Raw genomic sequence first — 17,168 nt, forward strand, 5'->3', positions numbered from 1 at the left:
GAATTTTGCACTGTTACTGCCAGTTATCTTTGTTTGTTTGCTAATTATTGCTTTTTGATTTATCATTCTTTTGTTTTAATTTTAGTAATGTTGTTTAATTTTATTGTAAGGTGACCTTGAGTGCTAAGATTATAAAACGGGATTTTCTAATGGCCAAATATAACCAAAACAATTGTTCAGCCTTACCTATGAAATGTAATCCCCTGGGATCTGGTTTGGAGCGTACAGCGGTTTGTACAATCCAAAGCAGCATATGCGTGAGGCACCTTTATCCATTACTTCACTCCACAGCAGTGCCACTCGCAATATGGCAGCGACATCGATGTGCGGCATCTAGTAATTCTATGTCTATGCGCACACACAGGTCTTTCATAGCAAGCAGCAAAAAAATTTAAAAATGCATGCGTGCGCCATCTAGTGGCTGTGGTTGAGTGTGAGCTCATAAACACACACACACACACACCCAGGTCTTTCGTTTATATACTGTATGTCTAATAAGACTACAATCAATGGCACTCTCCTGGAAAGACAAATGTTAGGGTTAGAAAGTCCTTATTTTCTCTCCTCAGATTAAATTATCAGGTGTCCTTGAGGGCCCTGTATTGGAAATGACAAGACTGCATTTTCAGTCCTGTCCACAGACTCAAAGAGTAACCCTTAGAAAATCTATGATTTAAAAAAAAAAATTAAAGCTGGAACTAAGGCGGAACTAGCTGTGCTATTTATCTTAGACGGGTTAAAATCAAAGTACCGTATTTACTCGTGTACGACACACCCTCGTGTACGATGCACACCCTAATTTTCACAAAGTGTATGACGCGCGTTTAGAGAGAGAGCGAGCACTGTTGAGCGAAAGCGCAAGCACGCGAGCGAGAGAGAGAGCACGAGTGGGCAAGCGAGCGAGAGAGACCGCCAGTGAGCGAGCAAGTGAGCGAGAGAGAGAGAGAGCGCGAGTGCGCGAGCAAGTGGAAAAGCTCAAGCAGAAGAAGTTTCCTCGTGTATGACACACATTTCCTCGTGTATGACACACACCTGATTTTCTAATGCTAATTTTCAGGAAAAAATATGCGCGTGGTACACGGGTAAATACTGTAATCAACGTAGACCTCCTCTGTTGTCCATTTAGTCTGGTATAATAACATGCACCCAGTATCTTTCCCTCAGGGTGGCTTTTCCCATTTTTGCTGCTTCCTCTCGGTGTTGCTCCTCTAACTGACCACTCTATTTATCTAACTGTTTTGTTTAGAAAATGTAGTAGTGGTCGCTACCACATTGGCCTTCTTTAGCAATTGTAGCCTAGTTGTGTTTGGGCTTTGCTTTAATGATGTGTGCATCGATTTATTTTAATTTTCACTCATCCAGTGCCCAACATGCAAAGTTATCAGCCTTACAACTATAAACCTCGGTCATGCAGCCTGAGCGGGTGCAAGAAAGCTGTTGCTGGCAAACAACATCGGACAACAGAATAGACTAATGGGGCCAGTTTTCTTATTTTTAGACCTTTATCTGGCATTATTAGTGCATTTTTTGATTTTTTAACCCTTCTGCCTATTTTTAATTATTTCTAACACTAGCAACCAGACAGACACACAGACACTTGTCCTTTTATTAAGGTGGATTAGCCAGTGGCTATAAAAAACAGATTATTTATCTTTTAAAACTGATAAATGTGCCATAGTCATAAGTAACAATACTATTCTTCAAGCTTTTCAGTAAAGACCCAAGGTCAAGTAAGGCATAGGCGTTCATTTCCCTGCTCTTATGGTGTTTTAATTTTTTTAGGGCCACCTTGGAGAGTTTAAGCCCTGACCCACTTTCTCTGATGAAGAGTGAAAACACGGGCAAAGTGAAGGGACTGATCATCACACTAAAAGGAAATCCATCTCACCCTGATGCCCACGACTTTTACACCAGATACTTTGCTCCATGGAATGGCATTCCAGAGGATCCAGTAACAGGTGAGGCTTCTATCTGTGTCGCCATCTTGGAAGGGCTGCTGTTAAGCAACATCTTTGACACAAATTACAAAAAAAAAAGTGTAAAACACAAACCCATCAGACCTAAACTTTGGTTTCTAGTTCAAGTGTTTAAGCCATGAATAGCAATAATTTCAGTGTGTTCTCAAAATGATAAAGCTGAATATTTTAGGCAAAGTGTGGGGTTTAGACTGAAGATGATAATGATGACTTCCTATCTTTTTTTGGTTTCAATGGATTAACTTGCATGGCAATGTCTACAACCACACTTATAAAAAAAGTTGGAACACTGTGTAAAATGTAAATAAACACAGATTGTTAATTATTTAAATCCATATTTAACTGAAAACAGAACAAAGGCAACAAAACAAAGTTCAAGTTCAAGCACTTTATTGTCATTGTGTAACATAACGAAATTACTTTTAGTGACAGCCCCAAGGTGCATTTAAAGAAAAGTCAAATAATTCCAAATATGTCGTATACAGTGTTAAGTGATCAAGTAACCAGAGCAAATTATTATTGCTCAAAGTACAGCAGCATAAATTGTTATTGCACCTGTTAATGAATAGTACATTACATATTCTATATTGTATTACATTAGTACTGTATATTGCACATTACCAATATAGCTTATTGCACAAGTTCAATTAAAAATGATCTCACACTGAGGAGATTCAGAGTTGGGAAAAAGTTATTTTTTAGTCTGTTTGTGCGTACGCGGACTGACTTAAAGCGTCTTCCTGACGGAGGAACTCAAACAAAGAATGTCCTTGAGAATGTTTTTGGCCCTTCTCACACAGCGAGTCTTACACGAGAGTTCGAGTGATGGCAGTTCAGTCCCAATGATGGCCTCTGCTGTTTTCACGACCCGCTGCAGGGCTTCTTTAGCAGCCTTAGTGCAGCTGTTGTACCTGCAGGCCATCATGCAGTTAGTTAAGATGCTCTCTATAGTGCAGCTATAGAAATTAACCAGCAGCTTCTCGGGGAGGTCAGCTCTCCTTAGCTACCTGAGAAAATCGAGGCGTTGTTGTGCTTTGCCTATTATAGCCAAGTTGTTGTCAGCCCAGGACAGGTCCTCTGAGATGCTGGAAACTCTCTCCACAGCATCTGCATTGATTGTTATTGGACTGTGATTGGTCTTTTTAGTGGTCCTAAAGTCCAGAATAACTTCTTTGATCTTTTTGTTATTTAAGACCAGGTTGTTGGTGTTGCACCATGCTGTCAGATTCTGAACCTCTTCTCTATATGCAGCTTCATTGTTGTCTGCTACAAGCCCAATAAAAGTCGTATCATCCGCAAATCTAACAATAATGCTTGATTGGTGGATGGTTTGGCAGTCATGGGTGAAGAGTGCATAGAGAAGAGGACTTAGTACACATCCTTGCGGCACACCAGTGCTCAAACTAGTGTGGTGCTGATGCCCTAATTTGGGATCCTGAGGTGGTTCATTATGTGGTGGGAGCGGCAATGTGCTGTATCAGTGCATGCTAGTGATTTGCAGTGATCCCTGTTTTGTACTTGTCTTGGTCTCTGAACGAAAGTACTGGTTCACTGAAATTAAAGAACGAATCTTTTCAAGACATGCACAGTGTGTGTTATGTTTTATATTGCATTCCCTCAACAGTCCAGATCTATCCCTTAAATGGCTGCTGTCTTTGGAAAATAGCCTATCAGTAAGCTGTTTCAGCAAAAATACAAGACAGCAAGCCAATGACTGACTTGATAGATGACACCAAGCACCTCTCATTGAATGGTTTACTCTGACTGAGTGACTATGACCATCGCAGTACACTGACTAATTGAATGATCCAGTATGCCCCCTAATGGTCTGGAGAACCATCACAAGATTGTTCACTCACAGTGCAGCACACTGAAGTAGTTCACCGAAAAAATCAGTTCATGTACTGAAAGGAGAAACGAACTGCAGACAATTGACTTGCAGTACACTGAATCGCAGTTCAGTTCACTGATGATATATGTATGGGAGACTGCATCAGAAAGGACGGGATATAAAAGAAGTAAATTGCAGGAGATTAATCCAAAACTGAAAATAATCTTATTTATTCATATTTCAGTGTTCTCACAGTTTTATCATGATGTGTGCACTATTCTAAGGTTCTATTTGTAAAATTCAATAAAGACTATTATTATTATTATATTATTACTAGGGGGTTCGCCCTTTGCTGGCTTCACTCATCATATGCGCTACGTGCCAGCCATTTCGCGTCTTTTCCGCTCGTGTTGTGAAGAGGGGGGCTGAATGCACTCCAAGAACACGTGGCCGCTCCTCTAAAACCCCATCTTAAACGGTGATACAATGGGAAACAAATACAGTTTCATTTTTTTTTTTTACCTCCTCTTTGCTCGATAGCATCTCACACACCTCTTCGAATGTTTAAAAACCTGAACAGCAGCTGTCCTACTCTTTATCTTTTATTTCCCACCCCAGGCCTAGTTAAATCTCTTGGCACAAAGTCTCGTCTCGCGGGACACAAGTTCTTGATATTTTGGACTGGTCAGAATTAGGAGAAGGATGGATGCATCCAAATCCAGAGAGATCCCTAAAGAAGACCCGCTCCAGACAGTACACAACCTCAGCCTGCGATGGCGGTTCACCCTTTAGCACTTCAATGACCAGAACCAGACAGACAAGACAACGCTGGAGTGTCCTTGAGAGGCCCAGCCAAAGGTCAGACTTAAAACCTACAGAACATCTGTGAAGAGAACTGAAGATGGCAGTTTATAGACGCTTCCCATCCAATCTAAAAGAGCGTGAGAGGATCTGCCAGGAAGAACGGGATAAACTGGTGTGAAAAAGTTTGTAGAGACTTACCCAAGAAGACCTGAAGCTGGAATTCCTGTCAAAGCGGCATCTACAAAGTGATGAATTAAGGGTGTGAATACTTACAAGAGTGAGGGATTTCAGTTTTTGATTTGTAAGAAATTTGGAAACATCTCTGAACATGTTTTCACTTTGTCAATATGGGTTTCTGAGTGTAGATTGATGTACAAAAATAGAACATTTATCCATTTAAAATTAAATCTATAATGCAATCAAACCTGCAGAAAGCGAATGCCTTTCTGAATTCGCTGTATGACCCAGTAACCAAACAATGGAAGTAGTGGGATTCGCCAAACCAGAACTGGCAAAAACACAAACACAGTTTTTATGACTCTAATGGTGTAGTTTATATGCATTACAAGCCTCAAAAGGCCCACAATATTACACCGACTTCTTTTGGCATTTGCAGCAGTCAATTTGAGAAAACGAGTGTCGAAATCTGCCGACCATCCCACTTCACATCAGCATTTCCGCTCAAATTGCAGGGGTGGCAAAGGCTGCACTTTAAAACTGCAGATTTGAAGGAATGCCAGTCCACCCTGTCCTCCACACCGGGCTCCATGTTATTACCACTTGTTCCCCAAAGTTAAGGTCTACCTCTGTGGGGGCATTCAATGCCAGAGCTCGAGACTTCAAGTCAGTTACATGTCAATATGGTAACACGGGCATTCAGGTTGACTAAAGAATTTTCTGGTGTTTCTCTTAATAGGAAAGGCTGCAAATGTTTGATCCCTCATTGAGTTGAATAAAATAAAAACATTATATAATTAGAAGTGAGAATGAGCAGAGGCCTTATGCAAGTGGATTCAAATGCTGTTTAACACATTTTGCCTTGGACATGAATGACAAATTATTTCATATTTTTTTATGACACACCCAGAGTTGCTAAATATTTTACATTACTTTGAGTTTCAGTATTTTTTGAGTTATACATAATTTTATTCACTTTACAGTTAAGTGGGATGTACCAATTGTGATTTGGCCCACAGTTTTCATTAAGTTATGATTCAACAGCTTTTTAACAAAACCATGGATGCCACTTTTGTTGTTTCTTTCAGGGTCAGCACATGCAGTGTTGGGAAGCTACTGGTCTGAGCAGCTGAGGAAGAAGCAAATGCTCGGTAGGTAAAGTCCAAAAAAGTCCAAGTCCACCTTTACTTAACAAGTTCACTAAATGACGTGGTAAGTCAGCAGCAGGGTAGCCACTTGCACTATATGGCTCAAAATTTGCAGCCCGCTGCCCATCACACCTACAGTATATGAACTTGTTGGTCATCCCACGCCAAAAGCAGACCAGGCAACGGGCACCCTCAGCCCCAAAAAAGGCACTTGCAGTCTCAGGACAGAAAGCAGAAACAGAAGCTTTATTACATGATGCACACACGGTCCCAGTTCAAATGAATTGAGGCTGAGCATTCTGTGACTTTCAGATTTATTACAATTCTTATCCCTCTTCACACAATTTCCCATCATTTTCTTTACAGAGATTCTAATAATAATGACCTCGTTCAGCACCTTTTCTCATAATAATAACCTGTCATCATAAACTTTCTCATAACAATTTAACCTTCACTATCTGTTTCTTCATTAAAATCCCTTTGGCTTCAAGGATGTATTTGCCCCCTGGAAATGAGCATCACCTAAACACTCCTCCATAATCCTGGCCTGTTAAAGATTGAAGGTCTTTGGTTAATTAGTTCTCACCACTACTTTGGACTCAGTAGAACCCACTTATGAATACTGGACTGCTTAATTAAGAATTCAATTAATGTTTACTTGTTGCACTAGCATCTCTTAAGGGTGACATAATAGGCAGCCATGCCAGTTAGGCGGCAGCACGCAGCTTGACTGATAAGGGCTAAGTGGCAGACAGCTTGGTGTGGTGCCTCTCGACTACTTGAAATAAAAGTACAGGCCCTTAACAATGAATACATACATAGTTTAAAACTGGTTTAGTATACTCTTCTGTAACTTTATTATTATTCATAAAGAGGCACAGATATATAAACTTAAATGCTCCTTTAACATATATATATATATATATATATATATATATATATACACTCACCTAAAGGATTATTAGGAACACCTGTTCAATTTCTCATTAATGCAATTATCTAATCAACCAATCACATGGCAGTTGCTTCAATGCATTTAGGGCTGTGGTCCTGGTCAAGACAATCTCCTGAACTCCAAACTGAATGTCAGAATGGGAAAGAAAGGTGATTTAAGCAATTTTGAGCGTGGCATGGTTGTTGGTGCCAGACGGGCCGGTCTGAGTATTTCACAATCTGCTCAGTTACTGGGATTTTCACGCACAACCATTTCTAGGGTTTACAAAGAATGGTGTGAAAAGGGAAAAACATCCAGTATCGCGCGGTCCTGTGGGCAAAATGCCTTGTTGATGCTAGAGGTCAGAGGAGAATGGGCCGACTGATTCAAGCTGATAGAAGAGCAACTTTGACTGAAATAACCACTCGTTACAACCGAGGTATGCAGCAAAGCATTTGTGAAGCCACAACACGCACAACCTTGAGGCGGATGGGCTACAACAGCAGAAGACCCCACCGGGTACCACTCATCTCCACTACAAAAAGGAAAAAGAGGCTACAATTTGCACGAGCTCACCAAAATTGGACAGTTGAAGACTGGAAAAATGTTGCCTGGTCTGATGAGTCTCGATTTCTGTTGAGACATTCAAATGGTAGAGTCAGCATTTGGCGTAAACAGAATGAGAACATGGATCCATCATGCCTTGTTACCACTGTGCAGGCTGGTGGTGGTGGTGTAATGGTGTGGGGGATGTTTTCTTGGCACACTTTAGGCTCCTTAGTGCCAACTGGGCATCGTTTAAATGCCACGGGCTACCTGAGCATTGTTTCTGACCATGTCCATACCTTCATGACCACCATGTACCCATCCTCTGATTGCTACTTCCAGCAGGATAATGCACCATGTCACAAAGCTCGAATCATTTCAAATTGGTTTCTTGAACATGACAATGAGTTCACTGTACTAAAATGGCCCCCACAGTCACCAGATCTCAACCCAATAGAGCATCTTTGGGATGTGGTGGAACGGAGCTTCGTGCCCTGGATGTGCATCCCACAAATCTCCATCAACTGCAAGATGCTATCCTATCAATATGGGCCAACATTTCTAAAGAATGCTTTCAGCACCTTGTTGAATCAATGCCACGTAGAATTAAGGCAGTTCTGAAGGTGAAAGGGGGTCAAACACCGTATTAGTATGGTGCTCCTAATAATCCTTTAGGTGAGTATGTGTGTGTATATATATATATATATATATATATATATATATATATATATATATATATATATATATATATATATATATATATATATATATATATATATACCTGTGTGTGTGTGTGTGTGTATATATATATATATATATATATATATATATACTGCTCAAAAAAATTAAAGGAACACTTTTTAATCCGAGTATAGCATCAAGTCAATGAAACTTCTGGGCTATTAATCTGGTCAGTTAAGTAGCAGAGCGGGTTGTTAATCACTTTCAGCTGCTTTGGTGTTAATGAAATTAGCAGGTGCACTAGAGGGGCAACAATGAGACGACCACCAAACAAAAGGAATGAATTGTTTAACAGGTGGAGGCCACTGACATTTTTCCTTCCTCATCTGTTTTGTCACTAGTTTTTCATTTGGCTACAGTCACTGTCAGTACTGGTAGCATGAGGCGATACCTGGACCCTACAGAGGTGGCACAGGTAGTCCAACTTCTCCAGGATGGCACATCAATATGTGTCATTGCCAGAAGGTTTGCTGTGTCTCCCAGCACAGTCTCAAGGGCATGGAGGAGATTCAGAAGACAGGCAGTTACTCTAGGAGAGCTGGACAGGGCAGTAGAAGGTCCTTAACCCATCAGCAGGACTGACCGGTATCTGCTCCTTTAAGCAAGGAGGAACAGGATGAGCACTGCCAGAGCCTACAAAATGACCTCCAGCAGGCCACTGGTGTGAATGTCTGTAACCAAACAATCAGAAACAGACTTCATGAGGGTGGCCTGAAGGCCCAATGTTCTCTAGGTTGCACTGTGCAGCTCGATTGGCATTTGCCATAGAATACCAGAATTAGCAGGTTTACCACTGGCGCCCTGTGCTTTTCACAGATGAGAGCAGGTTTAGTCTGAGCACATGCGACGGACATGAAAGGGTCTGGAGAAGCCGTGGAGAACGTTATGCTGCCTGTAACATCGTTCAACATGACCGGTTTGGTGGTGGGTCAGTGATGGTCAGGGTAGGCATATCCATAGAGGGACGCACAGATCCCTACAGGCTAGACAACGGCACTCTGACTGCCATACAAACTACTGAGTACAATTTAGAGTTACTGCAATGTAATTTCGGCAAAATGGACTCGCCTGTCACATCATTTTTTCATTTGGATTTTCGGGGTGTCTTTGAATTCAGCCATCTGTAGGTTGATCATTTTCATTTCCATCAAACAATGTGACATCCTTTCGTTCCTAACACATTACCAGTCCATATCAGTAGAGATAGCCAGCAGGAGTTTTTTTCCCATTGAGATCTGATGGGTTTTCAAAGTGTTCTTTTTTGAGCATTTTTTTTATATATGCACTGATATGAAAGCCTGCTATTGTGTTCCCAAATTTAAGCCTTGAACGCTTAGAGAAACTAGTTTAATCTTCTGTATTTCAAACAGAAGACCTAGCATCTGTGTTCCTAAAACAAAATCTTGCTGCTTGTTGGCTCACCTCCTTCAAAGAACACAACGCCTTTGATTCACAGAAATTCAAAGTAAAAGGGCAGGCAGACTGCTCTTTTATGTTTAAATCAGTTGAGGCCTTTCTTAATTAACTTCTTCATGGTCTGAGACTAACTGTAACCCTTACTATACTAACATGCACCAGGATATAATGCTTATTTTCATATATGCAAATCATCAACATTAAGAATATACTTTTCTATACCATGTTGCAGCTATAACAGCCTCCACTCTTCTAGCAATGATATTTCAGTGTGTCTTTGGGTATTTGTACCCACATTTGTGAGGTTAGGTGCTCATGTTGGATGAGAAGGCCTGGCTTCAGTTCAGCCTAAAGTAGCTCAGTAGGGTGGAGGTCAAGGTTCTCTGCAGGCCACTCAAGTTCCTCCATGTCTTTATAGGCTTTGTGGATAGTCATGATGGAACACAAAAAGGCCTTCACAAACCGTTGCCACAAAGTTAGAAGCACACGATTGTCTAAAATGTCTTCGTTTACTGTAGCATTAACAGTACACTTCTCAGGATCCCACCCTGAAAAACTGCCCCCAACTGTTAGCCCTCCTCCATCAAACTTTACAGTGGGCACTATACTGTCCAGAAGATCAAGATTCCCCACCTGTCCACCAAACTCAGATTTGTCCATCAGACTGCCTACCAGGTAGTGAATTGTAATTCACCGCTCCAGAGAACACATGTCCAGTGCTCCAAAGTCCAAGGGCTGCCTGCTTTACACCACTTCAGCCGAAAGCTGGTATTGTGCACAGTGATCTTAGGCTTGGTGCAGCTGCTTGGCCATGGAAACCCACTTTATGAAGATCTTGTGCTGATGTTGCTTCCGCAGGCAGTTTGTCACCCTGTTGAGTGATTCAATAGACCAGTGTTTTTCAGCCAGTTTGCCGTGGGACAGTGGTCTGCTGTAGACAGTGTTGCACACTTAGGTCTGAACCCGAGAGGGACAAGCTGTGCAGGTGGTCCAGTCCTATCTGAGGAGGATAAGGTCCACCTGTAGAAACTAGCATAAAAACACCTCCATGATTGCTATGTGGCAGACACAACACTTAGAGCACCTCAGACATAGCTCCAGGCTGCTAGAGTCTATCTGTCTGGGGCATGTGGTGGCCAGTAGGCATATGAGTTACCTCCGAGGGAGAGAGGGGCGGGCAAAAGGGGCAAAGCAGCTTGGAGATGAAACCAATATGCTGCCACAGTGGCATGTCTGTGAAAGCTGAGTTTTGAATTGCCTTTTTACCACCCTTCAGCCAGTTGAATAAGTGTACGAGATAGACTGTATGTGTGTTTGCAGTTATTAAGAGAGTGGTAGACTGACAGGTTTCTTGAGACGGAAGTTACATTTTGGCCATCTTTGAACCCAGAACTAAACTGGATCATTTCATGAATCAAGTGATTCTACTTCCAAAGTCAAGTCAGCAGATCAGTTAGTTAAGCAGGACCCTTCCGCATCACATGCACTCATTAACACTGGGATCTCGGATGCAGAAGCTCTGCCTTGTAACGTGACCAAGACCATTTAGCAAGAGGGGAGACAGGACGTCTAAGTTACTCACATTACAATAACAAATGTTTTCTTTTTCAAACACAGCTTTTCAGTGCTCGAAACGAGGTGGGGAGCTGCAGCTCACAATGAGAGACAATGGACGTATAGACATCGGTGGCCACGCAGTGATTGTACAGTCTGGAACACTCATTATTTAGGTGTAATGAATTGGAAGTGTAAGATCTTCGCCATTTTCTGAAGGACTCATTGTTTTCTTCCACAATAAAGATAAAAAAAAATATTCAAGCCTTTTGTGTCTTCTTTCTCATTATGGTTGCCAATTCATCATTTATATAATTTAAGAAGAAGCCTGGCAAATGACAGGAAACCATTCAGATGTGTTATGCACATTTTTTCATCTAATAGCTACAGTATGCCGTCCCAGTATGTGCTCAGTATACTTGATAGACAGATAATACTTTACAGATAATAAATTAAATTAATGAATAAAAAAGATCTAATAAAAATAAAACTACAGACCCTCACCCCATGGCACATAAAAACCATCTGGTTTGGATAACAGAGCTGCTACTGTCAATAACCTGCTTGTTTTTGGCAGCAAGAGGAAGTCAGACCTGCTCGGATTGCGGCAAAATATTTAATATATTTAAAGGCGTAAATACTTGGATATAGCAGTGTCCATGAAAGGAACAGGCCTAATAGACACTTGATTCCTTCTATGAAGACACCAGCATTAAGAATGATTCATCATTAAGATACTGGAAACAGAGTGAATCATTTCTGTTGCCTAGTCTGTCAGGATGATGTAACTTACTTTCCTTGGCAGTGACGTGGGTGAATTCAGTCTGAAATTCAAACCCTGAATCACACATTTAGTTTTAATTATACTCTGCTCCCTTTTTCATCACAGTACATTCACAAAATCTCCATTCCTCCTCCTGCTTTCTCTACACAGTCTTATCAAACCCATGCAGCTTAAAATAGTGTCTGAAATGAGAGGCGTAAGCCAGTTCTCCACAGTACCTGAACTCGTAACTCCCTAGAAGATATAACAGTTCAAACAACTTCTAGGAAAGCAAGAGAACGTTTCTCATTACACAAAGTCAGCCCAGGTTTGAATCCTTTCCACCTTACTTTAGTCCGCGCTCCGGATCTTTGCCTTTACATCTTCAGAGGAGCTTGCATTCGCCTTTTAACCTAATTTCATTTATGGATGAGCGGCTCTTCTGACAGGCTATAACAGGGCTCTTTAGGCGGCAGTGATCGCAGTGCTACAAAGTAAATTCAGGAATGTTTAATACATCCCACTTTACATTTTTTTATATTCTTTGATGTTATAGATGTAGGCAGCCATCAGATCTTATATGCTCACCGTGTGACGTTTCTCGGATTCACAGCTTGTCTGAGATTCAGTTGAGGCAGGCCGGTGCACCGGTCTGCACGGACAGCAGTGTCTCTAAAGTTTAGTTTATTCAAAACTGTAGGGTAACAAGCCAGAGACGAAATCTTAACAATACTAATTAATAACATTAATTACGTACATTTAAACCATTTATTCTAAATAAACTTTTTTAAAAAAAGATTAAAAAAAAAAAAGTGAGCCTCTGTAAAGGCTGCCGCCTGGAAGTAATACAAGTTGCCAGGGTTTCTGTTTCAACTACATTAGTTGGCATTTTGTTGCCAATTCCCACAACTCCGTGCAAAAAAGTGATCTGTGGCAATCACCTTAACTGCACTTTCCCCTCAATTTCCAGCGTCATCCTTGAGTATGTGATTTAGTATTGAATTGAAAGAACTCTGATGAATAAACTTTATAGATACTGTGGATTCAGAAAGTACTCTTCATCTTACCAGCATCATAGGGCCCCTAGGCAAAGTAGTGTGCAAGGACCCCGGTTTTGATAACAAAACAGAAACATACATTGGCATCAGAAACACCGTGGGCCCCCAGCCAATGCCCCATTATGCCCATATGTTAAGACGGCCCTGACCCCGTCACTTTCTGCACCCTTTATTGTGTTGTAGGTTCAATCCGAAATGGATACATTTTCCATATTGGCCCATCAATCCACCCCCGATAACCCATAATGACAAAGTGAAAACGCGTTATCGGAAAGGTTTGCAGATTTATTAAATGTCAAACACTGAAGTCGGTCATACGTTGAAGTACTCTGGTTCTTTGCTGTGGCACTCCAAATTGTGGTCAGGGGCATCTTTGCTTTAATTCTCCTTGAGATGTGTCGTCAACTTGCGGCAAATTGAATTAATTGAATTCACACTGCACATCAGGACAAAAACCAAGCCATGAATTCCAAGGAAGTCTCTGTAGACCTCCTTGTGGCAAAGGGATAAAACCATTTCTGGGCACAGTGAATCAATAATTGTAAAATTAAAGATGTTTGGAAACCATCTGGCCTCTTCCTAAAGCTGGCTGTCCAGCCAAACTGAGTAACCAGGCAAAAAGGACCATGGCCAGGTAGGTGGCCAAGAACCCAATGATCACTCTAACAGAGCTTCAGAAGTCCTCTGCTGAAAGAGAAGAACCTGTCGAAAAGGACAACCATCAATCAGGCATTCATGGCAGCCATTCTTGGGTAAAGACCATATGAAGGTTTAAAGGACTCTATAAAAAGCATTGTGACAGATGAACCGGCATCCCTGCCAGTATGGACACAGCTCCCTTACCTGGTCGAGAAGGAGTGTTATCCCCTTTCCATGCCAGGACGCAGAGGTGGAAGGATGTTACAGTGACTGCAGTGGGACTGGCATTCTTACAACCATTGAGCAGCATCCGGGATGTACTTGGGAACCTGAGAGGTCTGCACAGTGGTTCCCCAAAAATACACTGAGTGGCAGTACCCCACCTATAATGCCTCAGTATGGACACCTGCAGGGTAACATGGGAGTTGTGGTTTGTTGGGTTCAGTGGAGGCCACCAGGTGGAGCTCTTGGACTGTGATGTTACAAGGACCTTGCATGACCAGGAAGTGCTTCCCGGGGGTTAGAGGAGAGAGAGCTTTGCTAGAGAAGGGTGGGAACAGGCCCTTTAACAACAGAAGTTCACCATGGAGGAGCTAATAAGACCGGGAATTTAAAATGTTACGTTTAATAATACTTTTATTTTAAACAGTGCATATTTTAAACATATTAATTATGATCTTCCAGATAAGTATCACAGTATAAAACAAACAAAGCTGCCATAAATCATTAAAAAAACAATACATAAATACAATAAGAACATTCAAATATTTGTCCAAAGTTAACAATACATTTTGTTTAATTTGAAAAATAGAGGAAGCCTTTCAGTTTTTAAAGCTGCTTTTATGAACGCTGCATGGACGGAGCAGCAAATGATAAAGCAGCAGCAGAGTCACGTCCTGCTGTTTGACGTTAACTTAAAGGCAGACTCCAAAATCCAATATGGCCAACCGTTCAACTTGTACCACCAGTAGCAGCTTTAAAATGAAGGCTGGCTAAACTCGGTAAAGCAGCAGAGAATGCGTGTTTAACATGAATATCCACATTTCTCATCAAGACGTGAGGAGCAGCAGCAACATCATGAGAAAAGAAATCAACTTAATTTACACTTTTAAACACTTAATCACTGACGAAAAGGAGAAAAAAAACCCAACATGGTCATTAAAATCCCAGTCATCTGCACATAAATCCGTGCCCACTTCAAACAAGTGTACTAAGCGAAACCCAATTTTATTATCTCCGTATGGACGATAGCCTCGTGAGGACTTCATGAGCTCCACCTCGCTACAGTTGAATGATTTGAAACTACGAAATTAAGAGCAGAAAATCTTCCGCCCGCTTCTTGCGCGGTGTCCAAGGATTCAGTTTTGCTCTTTATGATTTTATACCAGACAGGTTTCATTTCTCATCAATATTCGGAGAGACAACAATTTTTCCTTTCACATGTAAAGGGATTTTGTGGCAGAAGTAAACTTTTACACAATAAAGCACCAACATACGAGTATCAGTCGAGTCCTGGCTTGTGGCTCATGAAACAAATTACTCTGCTTTTAAAACAAGAAAACCTGGAGAATCTTCTGAAGCACACAGTCTTAAGCAAACATTTATCTAGTCCTACAATTAAAAAAAAGCTTATTGTATTTTACTTTTGTTGTAGCAACATCCCTTTGACACATTTAACTTTTGGGGGAAAAAATGAACACACAAATTATCAAGTAGCAGCTTATGATGATAAGGAGCTTCTCACAGAACTACCAAAGCCCTTATGCCAGTCATTACTCTCAATAAAAAGTCAAACGTACCAGAAGAGAAAAGGCAAGTTCATGACGTCTGGGTGTGCCAAGCAAGCACTTTTGTGTTTCGGGATTAAAATGTCTGTACAACATTTCATGAAGCTAAAAACTTAACAGTACTTTAAAGGGCGAGTCAAGAAAGGCAGATAACTGCATCAAACCTCAGGAGAACTTCACATTCATCAGGACAGATGGTAGGCTGCTTCATGGGCTCCACGAGGAAGCTGAAAAATGTATGTCTTTGTTAAGGAAAAGCAGCAAAAACTACAGCACTGACACAACACAGTAAATACGTGATGTATGAATATTAAAAAAATGACAAACTCAAAACATCGTATACATAGCTGATGGTTTAGGAAGTTGCAGTGAACTGGGGAAATGCTGAAGGACTGCAAAAGGCCAAATATTATCCTGTTATATTAAAATGGTGACCAGGCAAATCAGTTAACTACAGGCCAGTAAGCTTAACCTGCATCACAAGTATATTAATAGATGGAATTATTAAGGATAAGATTGAGAAACGCATGGCAAATACAGGGTTTAAATGCATGGGTTAAGAGGAGGGAGGTAATGTTTTATTAACATGCTGGAATTCTACAAGGAATTAACAAACGGATATGATCAAAGTGGAGCATATGATATTTATCTGGACTTTCAGAAAGCATTTGATAAGGTGCCACATGAGAGGTTGGTGATGTTTGTAGATGGATGAATATATATAATCAACCAAGTCGCCCAACCACTCTAACCCTCCTCTCGCGCCCACCCTTGCGCATGCGCACTGCCCGCCCCCAACACCTCACCAATCACATGTTTACACGCTGCATACAGCGATTCCCATCCGCGACAAACATGCTTCTTCTTAGATTGTCCTGCAGGAACAGGGAAAACCTTTGTCTACAAAACCCTGATTCATACCATCAAAGCTAGGGGAGACATTCCTACAACCGTAGCATCTACAGGAATAGCTACAACATTGTTACCAAGTGGACGTACCGCACATTCCGTTTTTAAAATACCGTTGAAGCGGAGTACTACTTCCACATGCAACAACAAACCTACCTCGCCACACGCTCAACATCTTCTGCAATCCAAATTGATAATATGGGATGAGGCGCCAATGACACATGCATATGCATTCCAGGCAGTTGACAGGTTATTACGTGACCTCACGGGTGACACACAGCCATTTGGAGAGAAAACAATACTATTGGCTGGAGATTTCTGACAAATACTCTCCGTCATTATGGGTGGCTCCCGAGCACTTACTGTCGCCAGTTGCATTAACAAGCAACCTTTGTGGCTTCACATGCATGTACATACACTGACGACAAGTATGAGAGCTCTTCCTCACGAACAACATTTCGCAAAATGGCTCCTCGATGTTGGAGACGGGAAAAACGGAACAGCTGTAACATTACCTTCAAATTCTCTTCCTTTTAATTCTGATCCTGTTCAACAACTATATGGTGACATCGACTTCTCAGCTGTCACTCCGGAACAACTCAGTACACGAGCTATATTAAGCGTCACCAACGAAGACTCACTACACCTTAATGAACAAGTACTGAAACTTATCCCTACCGACGGAGTAACTTTCACCAGCGTTGACTCCATCGTCACAGACAATCCCGCAGATCAACTTTCATTCCCCAAAGAATTTCTTAACAGTCTTACTCCCACTGGCATGCCTCCGTATAAACTCAAAATTAAAATTGGTTCAGTTGTCATGCTTCTCAGAAACCTCATACCAGCAAGAGGTCTCTGTAATGGCACTAGATTGCCTGTTAC

The 17,168-nt window shown here is 41.4% G+C and overlaps 2 protein-coding genes across 2 annotated transcripts in view; one reads left to right on the plus strand and one right to left on the minus strand.

The window, feature by feature from the left end:
- Positions 1 to 11,386, plus strand: part of LOC120516228 (phenazine biosynthesis-like domain-containing protein 1) — a 30,536-nt gene extending 19,150 nt beyond the window's left edge. Inside the window, exons 7-9 of the mRNA XM_039737736.1 lie at positions 1,783 to 1,958; positions 5,877 to 5,939; positions 11,191 to 11,386. Of these exons, the coding sequence (XP_039593670.1) occupies positions 1,783 to 1,958; positions 5,877 to 5,939; positions 11,191 to 11,303 (352 nt within the window). The 3' untranslated portion in view covers positions 11,304 to 11,386. The remainder of the gene's footprint in view (positions 1 to 1,782; positions 1,959 to 5,876; positions 5,940 to 11,190) is intronic.
- A 2,819-nt stretch (positions 11,387 to 14,205) lies between these two features.
- Positions 14,206 to 17,168, minus strand: part of dna2 (DNA replication helicase/nuclease 2) — a 53,988-nt gene continuing 51,025 nt past the window's right edge. The window contains exon 23 of the mRNA XM_039737750.1: positions 14,206 to 15,610. Coding sequence (XP_039593684.1) covers positions 15,560 to 15,610 — 51 coding nt within the window. The 3' untranslated portion in view covers positions 14,206 to 15,559. The remainder of the gene's footprint in view (positions 15,611 to 17,168) is intronic.

The sequence above is a fragment of the Polypterus senegalus genome, chromosome 1, assembly GCF_016835505.1.
Source record: "Polypterus senegalus isolate Bchr_013 chromosome 1, ASM1683550v1, whole genome shotgun sequence".
In the NCBI taxonomy this organism is placed as follows: domain Eukaryota; kingdom Metazoa; phylum Chordata; class Cladistia; order Polypteriformes; family Polypteridae; genus Polypterus; species Polypterus senegalus.